This window comes from Zootermopsis nevadensis, unplaced genomic scaffold (genome assembly GCF_977971745.1).
Source record: "Zootermopsis nevadensis isolate Lab colony 2312 unplaced genomic scaffold, Znev_1.0 Znev_ptg000024l, whole genome shotgun sequence".
Classification (NCBI taxonomy): Eukaryota; Metazoa; Arthropoda; class Insecta; order Blattodea; family Termopsidae; genus Zootermopsis; species Zootermopsis nevadensis.
The window spans coordinates 19,775,908-19,792,889 of NW_028259156.1; the positions used below are offsets into that span (position 1 = coordinate 19,775,908).

The following is a 16,982-nucleotide window of genomic DNA, read 5'->3' on the forward strand; positions in this document are numbered from 1 at the left end:
GGCAGACAGAAAATGCAGAGAACTTTACCGAAGACGAATTCTGGGGTAGGCCGCAGTTCCGTCTCCTGCCCCCCCCCCCCCCCCCCCCCCCCCCGTAAGACAAAAGAGGGACGGGTGACGGCTGTCTTCTGGGTTGTATCGCCGCGTGGTCCGGTAGAACTTTATCTACGTTTCAAAGGTCCTCTCTGACTCCATCGTCAGGACTATGATCGCACTATTTAAAAAAAGAATCCGTCCCATCTATGCCTTGGTCTACAAAATGTGCTCTTGCCCGCAGGTACCGATGCGCACATTTTGCTTGAGCGCGGTGCCTCTCCGGACGAGTCGACAGGTGCGCGGGCCGAGTCCCGCCGCCCACTTCTGATCAGCCAGCGGTTGCGCAAGCCCCCCCCTCCCCCCGCCCCTGTCTCGCTGGTAGGCTACTTATAGGGGCGAAATGCTGGCCGCGGCGCAGTCCAGTGGCCTCAAGAGTTGAATACGGCGGGCGACCGACCCCACTGTACCTCGAGGAAAGTGAGAGTGAAGGTAAGCGAGTTTTGTAGGAGCGGCCAGTCGCTGTTTCCCTTTTCTCGTCTTCGCGTACAGGGGATTCCCCAGTCTCCCAACTCGATCCGTCTCGCTGTTCCTTGCTTCAAAACGGGGAAAAGAAATGCAGGTTAGTGGTGCTACGCCCTTGTTCCGAAGTTTCCAGCTCGCCGTGTGTCGGGGGGGATGCCCCCGCGTGCGTTGTTGAAGTCAAAGTCGTATTTATCGCCGAAAGTTAAGGAACGGGGGGCTTCACGGACACTCTGTATTCTCTCTCACTTCGTCGGAGCGACCAACCTCGCTTTCATTAGGCCCGAGAGGCAGCGGAAGTTGACAGACACCGGTCGGAATGCGAACTGGGCCCTTGCGGGCAATATCTGTCGCGGTATTTATGCTGAAATGGCGCAAACCTGTTCCAGTAAGAGAGGAAAGGCAATCGGAAATCGCAGACACCACTTACTCGTAAAGTGCATTCTTATGTAAATTACAACACTATTTTTTTAGTCGGATTTGTTAACTTTCGAAGCGTAATTAAAATCGTGCCGTGTCCGAAACCAAACGAATTGAAAATTACGCCGGATGATGAACTTCCAGGAGCTTTGGAGTCTCTTTGCTTTCCGGAATTATTTCCGCGGACCGCAACAAATTTTAATCGTGCGGGACGAAGTGGCCTTTGCAATTATCGTTTTGTTTCACTGGAAACTAATTTGTGGAATGCAAAGTGTGTTCCGTTCTTCGTCGTGCGGAGAGGAGAGACGGGCGAAGATAATATTAAAATGGGCGTTAAATAAATAGTGCAGAGTGCATTCGTATCACTCGGGACAGGGTTCAGTGGCGCACTCTTGTGAGCGTGGTGTTCCGTAATTGGCGTCGTTAAAGAAACCTTGCCGAGGCGTCAGTAGTGTCTGAACATTTCTCGTCATTGCCTTTCTGAGAATTTACTTCGCTTAGATAACAAAACAAGGAAAGGATAATATTTTGACGCTTTCGTACTTGAAGGCGACGGGGCAGCCTCCGAAACGTCGGTCGGAGCTGAATTTCGCAGCCTCCGGGTGTCGCCTCAGCGGCCGATCTCTGTCGAAGTGGATTAAATCAAAGACAGACGCCACACCTCTTTTCCGTAGCCGTCCCGAGTTCATCCAGGACGCACGACATTTCTCGTTTCTAACGTCGATGCACCTGTAAAAAAGTCTGCTTCGCTTAGGACCTGCTGTTTTTATTCACAGGGTAATCGCGTGGTGTCGTTCGGCAGTTTTCTGCATTGTCTAGCTTCGGGCTGATCCCCCATACAGGGTAACCCCAGTGGCGGACTCTGAGAGGTGAGCGACTATCAGCTGTCGAAGGAGGAGGTCGTTGAGTCTGTTTGCAGGATGATTGAGGAAGGAATTTCTCCCGTGGTTTCGGTAGCTGGTGCTTAAAGCGATCAGTGGCGTGTCAGGGTTATGCATACATCGGTGTGTGCTCAGACCATTAGGCCGTTTGAGGCGCTTAATTGAGAACAAACAACTGTCGAAACACTCGGTTCTTTCGCAATTGAACAAGCAAGTTTGCGCTTGTCGTGACGAGTGTTGAAATTGAGTACTCGCCGCCGTAGTGCCTCACGTAACGAGGCGCTTTGCCCCCTGGAGGTTGAGGTGGGTGGGGCATGCACACTGTTGTGCTCGCAAGACGATAAGGTGACCGACGCGCATATGGGAGGATGATATTAAAATGCATCTCACTGGCGATATCTTGGGAACACGGTCATCAGCCCTTGGATCGTGTGAAAGGCGACGATCAGCTTCTAAATCCAGTGTCACTGTGAGTTAATTAGTTGTTACTGACACGAATTTTAAAACCGTTTGGACCAAGACAGAATTCCGTGCGGCATCGGAGGTCTCGGAGAGTGACAGCGAATTCGTTTACGCTTTTGAAACTGAAAGTGGCTCACTGACGTGCTCTCAGCGCACGTTCCAGCCGTCGGGTCGGCCGCACGTCCGACTCTCTTCATTGGTCACGCGCGTCAGATAAGAATCTCTCGCTGTGATGTGCCTTAATCGCTTCTTCGCCTGTCAATCAGCGAGCGTCTTTGAAGCAAACCAGAAATCGTCCGAACCGCGGGCCAGGGTAAAATGATCCGAGTTCAAAAAACTTGCAGCCCCGAAATGCGGTTGCTAGTTGAGAACCTTTCCTCTCGTGCTGCCAGCAGTTTTAGCAAAATCGTTACTTTCGCCTGAAGTTCGTAAGCTCGTGTTTGCAAAAATTTCTTTCTGGCTTCCTTGGGATTTATACCACCGGTTAATTTTACCGAACCCGAAGCGACCCCACAAGAAGAACGGCGTCCAAACCTATGAAACTCCTTGCGAACCGGCTCAGATCCGTTTACAGTTGCAAACTCCAGGTGATTCTGAAGTCGGGGACGCGACACGTAAGGCGGACTTGTGCTCCTCGCGGGAGAACTTTGACGCGAAAAGTGAGAGGGTCGTTCACGTCGGCAAGGCGAAAGCGAGACCTCGAACTGAAGCCACGAGGTCAGACACGAGGTTCTCGCGGAGGACATGTCGATGCTCGTCTTGTGCGTGGACCTCTATAGCAATGTTCATCCCTGAAGATGGAGGCAGATATTTCTCCGAAACCTTCTCTCCGCACAAGCGTCCTTCCTGCTCTCAGCGTTGTCGTGCTCTTTGGCAGTTTGCCCCCCCACCCCTTCGACGTTTCCGACAATTTCGTAATTCCGTTTCCTTATCTTGAAAATGGCGAACGTGTTCACTTGCGAGCGCCATTTTTCTTCAACCCCCCCCCCCCCCCCCCGGTCCTCGAGATTCGACCCAGAAAATCCGTGGCGGATTTCGACCTCGGACGCCAGTCGCTCGTCTGCGCCTTCCTCAACGGCTTTCAAGAGAAGCTGATTGTGGTCTTCTGGGTTGTGTCGCCGTGTAGTCTCGTAGGAACGTGCTGCCTCCATGTGCAACCGTAGTTTCCGCTGCTTAATAGAAACTGTAACATTGTGAAATACTGGGGACCATAAATCCGCCTGGGATTCTTAGGGTTGAGAGAGAATTCTCAAATGTGACTCTCATTCTGGCCCCACGTGCCATGGACACGTGTGTGTGTGGGGGGGGGGGGAGATGGAGGCATTGCTGCAGACGAGGGCGAGTAGTCAGCTTCAGGCCCCTGCCGATGGGCTAAAAATATTTGCACGATCTTGTAACTGGAATTTGCTGGCCGATCCTCCGAAGTGTCGGGCAGTCTCGTTCACACGGCGATGCGTTCCGTGGAGCCGAGTTTCTACGGCCTTGTAGGTTATTGCATTGCGTTGTAATGAAACGACATTCAGACCCGCTCGCGTTAAGCAACGCGGAAAGCTGCCGGTTACAAATAGTCGCATTATACTGCGTCGGTTTGTTTACATTGAACGACGAAGTCGCGCGGTTGCGCAATGGATCGGTGCGTAGTTTCGGTAATTTGGCAGAAAAGTGTTGGCGAGGCAAATGCAGCTCGTCGTCTTTCCTTCCTTGCGTGTTGTGATCGTGCCGCGTGGTCACGCGCGTTACCCGATTTTGTTCGTAATGATTGACGTTCTGACTTTGTTTTTGCGCACTGCGAGATACCGGTTCCTAATTGCGACATCATGTGCGTCGCTTAATGTAGGTCAGTTTCCTCGCCGGAGGCGTGTTACAGTTTCCCGTCTTCGCCTCCGCCGACGGCTCTCGAAATGTCGCAGACCCCGCGCGCGATTAAGAAGGGCCATGAGGTAAATCGAATGTGTTCTTATCGAGGCATTTCAGTTCCGTTAACCAGCTGAGCGACTATCAGCTTTTCAAGTGTTGTTTGTTTTACGACTGATCTTGCAAGTGCAAGGGAAATCCACGAAGTCCCAGTCCGCCTTGATGAAACACGTGCTTGTGTCGACAGGGACGAGTGTCGTAACGTTTTCGGGGTGGGGATCAGGTAGGTCACGCACCTACTCGCTGCTCCGTCCTTGCTCTTTTGCAGTGCAGAGACGACATTTACAAATCTGAGTTCGGACGAAGATCCGGTGACCGATTGGCCAATGTCGATACTGCTTTACCGAAACGTCTGACGTTGCGGTAGGATGTCCGTTCTCCTTGCTCAATAAGGAAAGTCAAATGTGGGTTGTCCGTTCAATGGCAGGTGTTCCCTGGAAGGAGATATCTGAAGGCCTTCTTTGTTCGTTCGTTTGTTTGTCTACTACTTTTATGGATGATGTTAGTAATGACAGTGCACATTGATCAGAACTTGGAAACTGAGACGGATGGCCTTTGGGTCGAGGGGTGACGAAGAACAGGTTTTGAGCACAAAATGTCGAATTGTTTCCACAAATATGTCGGTGGCACTCGGACGTAAATACGACGATGACGTCAGTGAAGTGCAAGCGAGAGCAGGTAAGGACAAGGCAAGTTTTCAGGCTGCAAAAGAAAGCCTGGGGGGGGGGGGGGGGAGTCCAGTGCAGAATCCTGGCGTTAACACGGGCTCGTTCTTCTGCGTAGCGACTTGAACTGTGTAATTGATTGATTTTACTCCGTGGTCGGCAGGTCTCGACTTCCATCCTTAATGTACAATTACGATTAGCATTGAGCAGGTACTTTATGACAAGCTGATAGTCGCGTAGCTGCCAAGAACTTTTCCACCTCTTGTAGAACCAGAAGGCCTCTCGACCTTCCGCTTTTGATAATATCCCAGCATCTACAGCTAGGTCTTCCGGCGTCACGTTTTCCGACTGAAATGTTGCGTTGATGTCCTATTCCGTCTGCGCCGAGGAAGGCGAAAACGCAAATGCTTCGGTATCAGAAGCTGCAGGCAGTCACGGCCCAGAGCCGGTTCGCCTTTATGCTGATAATCGTTGAGTGCCGAGCCCTCAGATAAAGGCTAATGAGGTCGGACGCCCATCGCTCGAAGGCGATCAGTGGCTTACAATCGAAAGGGGCTGATTAGGCGTTACGAAACGCCGTGCGCCAGGCACGTGGTGGCTTCGCAGTGCGCTGTGCGTCCGCTGGCAACGCTCAATTCTGGCCTTAACAGTTCCTGCTGCCCTCACCTTGCAGGTGGAAGCTGTGCTGATTTTGTTGAGCCAGCGACGGGTTTGACGCCACGTGATTTTGTTACGTGGGACGACGCTTTGCTCGGAGCGCGGTCCGCGGTGTTAGCATCGGTAAAATGGTCATGAGTGATAATTAGCAAGGATTTGGAAGGAGGCGGAGTGCATTTAAGTGGGCAGCTCGGAATAGGCTCTGCAAAACATCAATTTGCACGGGTCACCTTGCAGTAGAAACGGAATACGTGCAGAATTTTGGTGAGGAAATCTCTTCGAGGACTGCCGTTTCAACCACCGGGTTGGAGATTGGGGGGGGGGGGGTAACATTAAGCTGGATGCTGGGATCGAAGTCCGATTGTCGTTCTGCTGGAGACGCCTTCCTCAGTCTGCACTCCGACTGTTACCGCTGCACTAACTTGCTCTGTGAAAGATGCTGCTAGAATGTGTTTGTTGCAAGAAGCAGTGCCAGGCTTTTGTAATGACTGTGCTGAACCTCCTTGCGTGTCATGTGAGTCGGTAGCCACGTGCAGCTTCACCGCGTCACTTTTCTGGCTGAGTGCGTCGAATCTTCAACTTCCCTGCAAGATTTCGGCTCGAAACGCGGACGCAGACATTTACAAACCGGATGTGAAGTGCTGACATTGCCAAGGTCCACTTGAACGTTTTGCCTGCCTTCTCTACGAGCAGAGGTCCCGTAACGCACAGTGAAACAAAACTAGGCTATGTAGGATTTGAGGTTTGAGTCCTAAGATGGCTGTCTTCTGGGTTGTTGCGCCGTGTAGACGCTTCGGAGGTGCTTGCTGCCTCCGTCATCAGGGCTATGAGTCAGTAACATAACGGGTAATTAGATGGGCCGGACATGCAGCATACACAGTTTTAATTGTAAGCCTAAAATCAAGAGAGCGCTTGGGAGACAGAGGTGTAAATTAGATAATATTAAAATGGGTGTTTATTAAATAGGATGTGAACGGGATTCGTCGGACTCAGGATGCATAAAGGACCGCGTCCTGCGAACACGGTGATGACCCTCCAGGTTTCATAAGGGGCTGGAGAAGTTGTTGAAGAGCTGAGCGACTGTCAGCTGGCGCAAAGGAGCAAGTCCTGCCCCACGTGCGATCAGTTTCCCAATCTTTCGTGTCGTAACTTTGCATCAACAGTTGCCGTCGTTACCATGGCAACGACGCCCAAGCACCTCTTTGCACACGCCAATTACGACACAAATCCGCCCACTGAAGTTGCGAGGCTGCGAGCGGGCCTAACGAGGGCAGAATTGCCCCCGTGTCTGAGCTCTGAGTGGAGGTCGGGCTCCGCTCGGTCAAAACCCTGTCGGTGGATTCGAGTGAGTGAGTGAGTGGCCGCGTTAATCCCGCATGTTCCGCACTGCAAGCAGTTGATACGGCGTCGTGAAATGAGTAACGCGCCTGGTGTCGTAGTTGTGATGTTGCCTGTCGGACCCGGCGTCCTCGCGCAGCCTTGGTAGGAGCACAACTTCCTTCCTGTTGGGGCAGCCAAGGTGATGAGGGCAATTGACCTCGATGCTGAGTCCATCCCAAAGGCGCATGGAGACGTGGAGACAAAGCTCCTCAGATGCGAGTGCCCAGTTCTGCTGATCAATCACGCCACGTCCCAGTGCCGTGGAGGAGCCTTACCTTGATTCCTCTTTATTATTATTATTATTTCTTCCGGCGTTCGTGCGCAACATCGAACGGAGTGTTTTTGAAAAGGGGCGGATCGGCATGTTCATTGCAATTCAACGAGCACATGAACTATATTCCATTATCGCAGCGAAGTTTGATTTCGCCGATTTTGTTTCCCGTCGTTCCTTGAGCCGCCTTGAAGTCTGTCTGAAGGCCACTCACTCTCTCACTTCGTCCATCTGCCCCACTAATTCGCGATTTTTATTGCGTTATTGTATGTTAATTTGAACGAGGAAACAAACGCATTGACGGACTGAGTAAACGTGGCATACGAAAGTTCAATTTCCCTTTCAACGATTATTTTTGTTTTGCATCAAGGTTCGTCGTCATTCTCAAGGTCAGAAACTTTTATTTGTATCCTTGTTTACTGGTGGAACATTCCAATGAAACGCCGTGTTTGTCTTTCTCCGTGAGACGACTTCCGGGACGCGATACGAACTCGCTGACTCCGGGGATCTTTTCGTTAAATTTCGGTGACCAGCCTAGCCCGCAGTGGGTGCAGTGTTGACGCTTTTATTGGCACACCCGTGAGCAGTTGAAACCTGACACAGTAAAACAGCGGATGTGGAAGGATGAGGCCGATTCATTTCATTCGGCGGCGGATTTTTCTGATTGCTCAGTGGATCGACAACCAAGTGCAACGTTGCAGGTGTTGCGAGTGAAATGAAAGGCTTCCGAAAGCGCTGACCACAGGTTTTAGACACAGCATTCACTGGAGGGGAATGGCGCTTATACTCTGTTCACGATGTGCGTGGAGCGGCAGTGGCGTACAGTCCCGTCGCAGGAGAATCGCGCTCGGAGGTGCTTTAACGTCTGCTCCATGCAGAAGACGCAGGGCTCGTCTGATCTGTGGCTGCCTTAAAGCTCAACTTTTATTTGAGTGGCAACTTTCAGGGTAGGTCCCATCCGTATACCAAATTTAATTGAAATCCGTTGATGAATCTGTTTCTGCCAGCACCAGGATATTTTGTTAAACATTCCTTTCATTTCACAGTTATTATAATATGCGCAGTCAATCCAGTGCCTGTGCCCGTTTCCTGTTGAAATGACACTTGGCTCTTGTAGTGGTTCTTGCCCACTTGGCATCACTCTTTCTCTACAGCAACTGCTCATGTAATGGACATTGCCACACCTCACGCAGTATTGTATAATGCCTTCAGTTGATACATCATCATTACACAACAGAAATCCATTCTTCTTCTTCACCACGTGCAAAGTGTAATATGTAGTATCGTACGCGTACAGTCGCAAGTCTCTGTTAACTTTGCGTTTATATCGCACGCTGTCTCCTTAACAGCTGAGGCTGTGGAGATCGAGTTCCGTTTACTTTAAGGCGTCCTCCACTTGTTTTGCGGACAGATCTGAGAAGTGGCCCCTCGTTAACAAGAGATTGTGATGCATTCTGGGCTTGTGTTGCAGTGACAGCAAGATGGCGCAGTTGGTACGAACTCTCATAGATGGGTACCACGACATCATGAACAACAAAAGCGGTGAGTTCCATTTTAAGAATACGTGCGCCGTTCTTTGGAACGAGGTGATTGTTATTCTGGAAGAAGGAAATGTAATTTCTAGAAATTTCTTTTTCACTCTGTTGACAATTATACAGCAGAACAGAGCTCGCATTGACTGAGAAGCTGCTAGCCACTCAGCTAATTAAGAAATTCCCTGATAAAGTTGATAATGCAGAATTTTTGCAATCTTTTCTCTCTCTCACTGTTTTGATTTCGAAGTGAAATAAAGTTTATTAAATTAAGTTTGTTTAAAAGATCCCTTCGATGTTTCCCTGTTGAAGGTGTCGCACGTTCAAGACAACACAAATGATCGAGATCGTTCTTCTTGAAGATTTCTGTCTTCTGGGTTATTGCGCTGTGTAGTCTGGTCGATGTTAACCAACGTTTCAGAGGTCATACTGCCTCCGTCATCAGGGCGATCATCGCCCTGATGACGGAGGCAGTATGACCTCTGAAACGTTGGTTAACATCGACCAGACTACACAGCGCAATAACCCAGAAGACAGAAATCTTCACACTCACCGCTGTGAGAACCTCAAATCTTACACAGTAATTAATTGATTTGTGTCATGATGTTCGCTTCCGGTCAGGCAGCTCTTTCGTGTTGCTGTAGTTGAAATTCCTTGTGGGATATTATTAAAATGTTATGGAAGTGTTCATAAGATCTGCTAGTTTCATGTTTCAGGTACAAGAATGCAGTCTCTCAATTATGTGTGTATACGTCAAACACCTAACTTCAGTTCTAGTGCTCAGAATATGAACACGGGCCATTCACCTGTGTTCTTGCACTTCGCAGCAAAACGTATATGAAAATGTCACTTCCAAGATCACTTAGCACGTACTTGTAGTTACTCAGAGATGAAATTTCTGTCTGCGATACAAAGGTCACAGACCGTTTTAATAATGTTTTATTAATAAGCTGTTGAGTATTTCCGCATTTGAAGCTCCGACGAACAAGGGCTTGCTGTTTCTTTCTTATTTGAAGGAAGTCGAAGATGGCCGTCTTCTCCGTCGTTGAGCGCCTTAGCAAACACCTCTGAAACTTTGGTAGACTTCTACTGGACCGCATGGTGCAGCAACTCAGAAGACTCATTTCCGTGTCTTCTGCGGACAAAATAATGTAAATGTGCCGAGAACCGCGTTTCAAAAAGCGCCCCTCGACTGGTGTTTGCATTCAGAGCATAAAATATCTACATTTCTCTTCCTTTCCGCCGCTCAACAGCTCCAGTCCCTCGAACTTCGTCGTATCTGCTCTGTTAAGTGAGGCGTCTGATTGTCCGCAGATCCACGCGTCAACGACTGGTTGCTGATGGGCAGTCCCTTTCCGACGCTGGCGATCTGCCTCAGCTACGCGTATTTCGTCAAGGTGCTGGGCCCCAGGATCATGGAGCACAGGAAACCAATGAACCTTAGGCGCGTACTCATCGTCTACAACTTTGTGCAAGTGATCTTCAGTGCGTGGCTTTTCTATGAGGTAACATCCTTTGCCCTTAAGGAGAAGAGGACTTGACTGACGACTTTGCATGGCATTTTCAGTCACTCCAGCCAAACTAATGGACAGCCTTTAACCTTAATCCACACTAAATAACCTCTCCAGCTGGTTCAGCAGTGTCGCTTACTTTCGGAATAGAAGGAAGCTTCCGGCGATAAAAGCTAGACCGAGATCCCAACCTAATTGAGTCCTGAATAGAACTCAGACTTTATTTGGTTGTTGTATGATACTCCGCCGCCACGGTGGTCTAGCGGTCAGAACGCTGGCCTTGTAATCCTGGGGTCTCGGGTTCGATTCCCGGCGGTGCCCGAATTTATAACTTGTGTTGGGCAAGGCCGTGGTCTAGGCAACACGGAGTTTTCCTCCGTGGCATCCCAACAATTACTCCATTCACACACAGAAGAAGGCAATGGCAAACCACTTCTGGATCATCTGCCAAGAACGTATATGAACAGGTCCCAGTCCGAGAAAAGGATGGAAGGATCCTGTTCATATGGACCTGTCGCCAGACAGAACACTAAATAATAATAATGATACTCCATCAACTACTGACTATTCTTAACGTTGTATAAAATGTGGAAGGAAATAGCCACGGCCTATTTTAAGACACTGTAGGGAATGGAGTGAGCCTGTCCCTGGCCAGAATTCAAAGTGTTACGTCATTTCATACGGCGGCTAAGCCATCAAGTCCCGTGTGTACTTTAACAGAGGCAGACTAATTTGCAGAGGTGACTTCGCCGAATGATGTGTGAGTTTTGATTAAAGTTTTCATTTCGCCTTGCACCAGATGTCAAAGAATGCAGATTTACTTAGAGCCAATGTGCAAACAAATTGCTGTTTATTATCTTATTAACGTTATTTTGTTAAGTGGCAGCTGAGAATAGTTTGCTCGCTAGTCGTCTCATATCAGTGGACACAAATTCTTTTGTTTGAGTGAGATGTGAGGTTCTTGTGACAGCGAAGACGTCGATTATGTTCCTTCTGGGTTGCGACACTTTGCGGACCCATAGTAGATGCCGATATTAAACGAAAACATCTTCAGGCTTGAAAAGAGACCGCATGTTTCTCTGAAACGTTGGTATCGAACTGTAAGTCCACACGACGTCACAACGCAGAACATCAACGTTTACATCTTTGCTCGATGTTTGTTAAATTGTGGCGTCACAAACTGATTAAGACATCCGGTTTTCTTGTAATTCAGCTTTTGTAAACAATGAAAAATAAGGTACATAACAATCTTCTTAACATTGGTTTTGTATGGATGTGACGGAACATAAGCGACAGCTTTCTGGAAACTGTGTTGAAATAGAATGGCATTCTAAGTAGGATTTGAGGTTTTCGTGGCAGTGAGTCTGAAGATGGCTGTCTTCTGGGTTGTTGCGCCAAGTAGTCTGGTAGAAGTTCACGGGTGTTTGAAAAGGCCTCGCTGCCTCCATCATCAGAGTGATGAGTGGGTCAGTCATCGTCCTGATGATGAAGAACTTCTACCAGACTAAATGGAGCCATCTTCAGACGGAATGACATTCATTTTGAGTCACAGTTTCGCGGTGACCACAGAGAGGTCAGTCCGAAATTATTCCTTATTAAACTGTTATTATAAGATGTTGTCTGTTATTATAACAGATTGTTTTAGATTCTAGAGTGGATAAATACGTAAGCAGGTTGAATGGAAGGAGCAGTTAGTAAAAAAAGCACTGATTTATACTTTTAATAGAAAATTATAAACTTAATTTTTATACATCTTAAATTTCTGGTATCAGCAATTGCCATGAGATTCTCTGCATCTGTGTAGATTTGTTTGAGGTATAATTACGTTTCCTTGTTCTGTGCCCTTTTACTGAAGACAAAAGAAGTATTCAGAATAGATCATCGTCATCGTTTCATTACCTTGGTGCTGGATACCATGTTTTAGAAATAAACTGAGATAAATAGTAGCCAGATTATTGCTAAGCCAGTTTCGCATGTGTCTGTACGCAGAGCCTGGTCGCTGGGTGGCTCCACTACAGCTACAGATGTCAGCCAGTTGACTACTCCAACAGCCCCAGAGCAATGAGGGTAAGTGTCACATCTGTGCAGTCTGCGATATCAAGTGGAGGTGGGGGGTGTAAAGGGATGGACTGCATTCAGATGGCTCATAAGAGGCTGAAGAAACCGCTCAAGAAAAACCATGCACCGTTGAATTGGTTGATCAGTTAATTAGCTGTTGCCACAGTAATGCATTTTGTGACGCTGCGTCCTGTCACCAGGATGTTACCTGTATTGAAAGTGTAAACGTGTTGATCAAACAGTTCTCTAGACCATTCAGATCAGCCTTCACATTTTTTGTACAGGAGAACTTTGTTCTGTGTACTTATTTAAAGTTTACGCAGTTGCCCAGTCAAAGGTTGCTAGTGACGACATAGTGGCCTGGTTGGTTCACCGGTAGAAATTAGAGTTGGCACACAAGTGGTTTTGAAATCAAGACAGTTATAAATTCTCGGTGTTCTTGCTACCGTACAGTTCAGAATTTTGCATTTTCATATCTGCTATCTAAAATCCCAAAGATGAAATATGCGCCATTATTTGTGTGGCTGTGAAATTTGATCTCTTAACGCAAAGGAGAAAATAGATTTGGGTGGCTTGGCAACGGGGTGCTGATGAGGATATTTGGATCAGAGAGGGAGTAGCATGGAGAAAATTTCGTGCCGAGGGGCTCCGCGATTTGTGTTCTGAACCAGATAGGTTGTCGGGGGTGTAGCGAGCATTGGGAGACAAGAGAAATGCATACAAAATTATTGTCAAAAAACTGGGAGGGAAGAGATCACTAGGAAAATGTAGGTACACATGGGAGGATAACATTAATATGGATCTTAAATAAATAAGTTGTGAGGGCTGAAGATCTGGTTCAGTGCAAGACAGTGAATGTTTTGACCAAGTGATATCTTGTAACTTTGTTTCTGTAGACCACTGAAGTAGGCATTAAAATGGTGAACTGAAACATTTGCGATGTGTCTGTATTAAGCGTTGTCAGTCACGTGAATGTGTTTTGCTGCAGATGGCAAGAGGGTGCTGGTGGTACTACTTTTCCAAGTTCACGGAATTCTTTGACACGGTAAGTACAATACGTACGGGCAGTATTACGATGCTCATGTCAGGTATTCACAAATTGTAATATGTCTGTTTTCCTCTGGCAGATATTCTTTGTTCTGCGCAAGAAGAACGACCACATCTCCACCCTGCATGTGATTCACCACGGCGTCATGCCATTGAGCGTCTGGTTCGGAGTTAAGTTCACACCAGGTAGGCAGATGACAGAGCATGTATTACCCATGGATTGTGGTCTTCTGAGTTGTGATATTATGTAATCCTGAAGGCTAATATAATTTGCAGTCTTACATAAATTAGGCTGTGGACTGTACCCTCAGCAGTCGCCTGCTCATAATTTGAAATAAACACAATTTTATCAACGTAACGAGCATTAAAGGCAATATTTTGTGTACACAAGTATTGTCTGAAGAGCAGTTACTAGTGCAAAGCTCTGTTACAACACGTTCACTGTAACGCTGCATTCCCCTGGCACCCATTTTAAAATGAGTGTGCCTGAGTAGTGGGGGGAGGGGGGTGATACTGTATTTGATGAGAAACTCCAGATTAGACTCTCAGATAAATATTTCAGTATTGTGTTTTCTTGCAGGCGGCCACAGCTCATTCTTTGGAATGCTCAACACATTCGTTCACATCATCATGTACTCGTACTACCTGCTTGCAGCCTTGGGGCCGTACTTCCAGAAATATATCTGGTGGAAGAAGTACCTGACTGTTCTTCAAATGGTATGTGCGAATGCGACTGCTGGCAGCTGTCGTCCTGTGCACAGCAAATGAGGTCATATATAATAAATGGAGTGACTCAAGAGTGCACAACAGACCTGAGTTACAGTTGGTGACAGGGGAGGGGGGGGGGGGGGGGGGGGGGTTTGCATTCTTATAAACAATAATATGCATATTATCATTTACTTAAAAGTAATTCTGATCTTAATTGGGAACACAATAAATATATGCGGTTAATGACTATGTAACAACAAAGTTATAATGTTCCCTCAGGTCCAGTTCATACTCGTGATGGTCCATGCCTTCCAGCTGCTTTTCATTGACTGCAACTACCCCAAGGCCTTCGTTTGGTGGATCGGTCTTCATGCAGTGATGTTCTACTTCCTCTTCTCAGACTTCTACAAGCAAACATACAAAAAGAGGGCAGCAAGAAAAGTAAGAAATACAAGAATAGGCGTAATGCTTTCTGGACATCTTCCATGTGACACAATGCTCAGATGACAGGAACTGTTTTTGTCTGCTCTTTCATTACAAATACAAGTGAACATGTGTGTGAGTGGCAGTGTGAAAATTCAGGGGGTAGTTTGTTTCATACCAAAATACAAGACAGGGGTTTAATTACATTTCTACCCAGAACACGGACTAACAGCATTTTCATATAGTGGCTGAATTTTTTGTCTTTGCAGAAAGCCATTGAGCAACTCAACGAGCAGCAGAAACTAAACGGCCACGTCGGACTCTACCAGGAACACGATGCCCCGCCCAGCAGTTACACGGCCGAGCCGCGGCACAGAGCGTTTGTGAATGGCGTGGGCAAGTGATGTGCGAATGTTCTGTAGGGGACACGCTACAACCAAATGCTACCGACGCGTGCTACTCGCAGACCGTGATAGTGAGTTGAGATGTACTTGTCAGTGACAACTTCTGTTGGCAAGTGACTGTACTGTGATATCAGCATTGTGTTTTATCGGCGATGTCACTTGTCAGTGTCCTTGTGACGTGAGCTGTGACGTGGGTAGAAGTCTTTTGCTTCTAAACAAACCACTGATAAAATCGCTTTTGTGTATTATGTGGTCTCAATAGTTAAATTTTTACAGAGGTTTCATGAGGAGACATGCATGATGTGGCATTTTGTGTTTTGTTGGTCGTGAAAATTTTGATTGCGGTTTATGATGCTGACTCTGAAGGCTACAACCAAAAACTGTGATTTTGTCAGTGGTTTGTTTTCATTGGATGTGACAGTGAAGTCATCATTTCTTCGTATGAATCCTGTACTTTCTGGGCGTAGTTGTTCGTGGCACCATGCCGTCGGAATAATGCGGAATGGGATGAAGTAGTCGACTTACAAATTATTTATGTGCATTAACACAGGGTGCATTTCTGAGTATCATAAGTTTGTATGTGACAGTTTTAATGTAGTCTTAATAACATATTTTCAATATTCTGTTAAAATATATATTTAAAGTAACCTTCATCCTTTTCCGAGAATTTATAACATTTCTGCATACCTAAATGTGATAGTCATTATTTTCATATACTCTTTCTGCATATGCTTAGAGTGTGCCTTTAAAAGAGTCTAAAATTTTGAATGGACTCTACTAAATTGCTCTGAAATAATTTGTTGTTTATGTTGTGCATCACGTTGTAGTTGTCTGGCTACCTACGTGATAATGAGAATAGTGAAGATTGTGTGTTTCATCTTTGAATGTGCATGCATCTGTCTTTCAGTATAACATTTAAATCTTTGTTACATGAAATATGGACCAGAATTCATCTTTGGTGCTCAGTAGGAAGGGCGTAAGTGAAATGTAATTTATGTTCACTTAAGCTCTTCTTAATTGACCACCAAAAATACAATGCAGCTATTCTACATTTTGATTATGCATGAAATAAATTCTCTGCCCTGTTGGGGATCGAACCCCAGTCATCCAGCCCATGGGTAGTCACTATACTGACTGACCTCAAACCATTGACAGCTTCTTTCAGAATAAAAAATATTTGTTTTTTTAACAGAAATTTGTGGCAGGATACTTTTATATGTGTCTCTGTTTATAGCAGACAACTCAGCACTGTAAGTCTCTTCATGTGCATTGTGTGACACTTCCTTCACAAGTAATTATATAAATTGTAATGAGAAAGATAACAAAATATATGTGTATATATTTTCCAGTACGTGAGAGGATAAAATCATTGCATTCACTAGAGGAATGACACTTCTGTGATTATGATGTTCAGTTCAGTCCACTGTGAGGGTGAAAGTCCTGTTTTATTGATGTCAAGGGTTTGAGCCATGAGAGTGTTTGATGTTTGTAGGGAACTCCAGATAACATGATTGTATTGCTCATTCATAATTTAAATATTACTAACATAATGGAAGCTCTTAAGGGATTTTCATGCTATATCAGTTCCTGTACTCTCTTTGTCTACCATTGAATATGAATAATAATAATAATAATAATAATAATAATAATAATTGGCTTTAAAGATGCATTTTGTTAACTTACAATAATATAGAATTGACAGAAACTGAATTAGTAAATTTAATTATTACTGTGTTATATGTGAACTCTATTTGATCACTCCATGAGAACACGAAGTTCAGCCCCTGATTCTAATTCTTTTGTTTTTTCCCATCACTTCATATCCCTTCTCTTACTTTTTGTGTGTTGGAAGGCAATTTCTTTTGATAATGTATTTGTAAGTCCACATTATATGCGGTAGTTGTGGTATATCATAACCATTGTCTTGAGTGTTTACTTTGTTAACCTGTCCGGAATAATAAGGTGCTTTATCTGGAATAAAGACAGTGAAAATGTGAACCATTGCCTTCCGATTATTGAGTGTTGTGATATTACAGATGGCTAATAATTGTACTATCCCTTGGGTCTCGGTTCTCGCAGTAGCACGAGAGTTGG

At 46.2% G+C, this 16,982-nt stretch overlaps 1 protein-coding gene across 2 annotated transcripts; it reads left to right on the plus strand.

The window, feature by feature from the left end:
• Positions 1–382: 382 nt before the first annotated feature.
• On the plus strand, positions 383–16,886 carry LOC110829959 (ELOVL fatty acid elongase 7). 2 transcript variants are annotated; one of them, XM_022064232.2, is made up of 9 exons: positions 383–525; positions 8,677–8,747; positions 10,052–10,242; positions 12,238–12,315; positions 13,295–13,351; positions 13,434–13,539; positions 13,934–14,070; positions 14,341–14,502; positions 14,754–16,886. In XM_022064232.2, exons 2-9 carry the CDS (start codon positions 8,687–8,689, stop codon positions 14,886–14,888), a joined length of 927 nt encoding a protein of 308 aa, XP_021919924.1. In that variant the 5' UTR covers positions 383–525; positions 8,677–8,686; the 3' UTR covers positions 14,889–16,886. The 2 variants fall into 2 exon arrangements, with proteins under 2 accessions (XP_021919924.1, XP_087210942.1); XM_087354816.1 differs by lacking the exon at positions 383–525 and adding an exon at positions 633–655.
• Positions 16,887–16,982: the final 96 nt, after the last annotated feature.

Bases quoted from the DNA above. Each gene is read 5' to 3' on its own strand.
- LOC110829959 (XM_022064232.2), top strand. From the start codon at position 8,687: ATGGCGCAGTTGGTACGAACTCTCATAGATGGGTACCACGACATCATG. The intron at 10,243-12,237 runs GTAACATCCTTT...GTCTGTACGCAG, and splicing joins GTGCGTGGCTTTTCTATGAG to AGCCTGGTCGCTGGGTGGCT. The intron at 13,352-13,433 runs GTAAGTACAATA...TTCCTCTGGCAG, and splicing joins TCACGGAATTCTTTGACACG to ATATTCTTTGTTCTGCGCAA.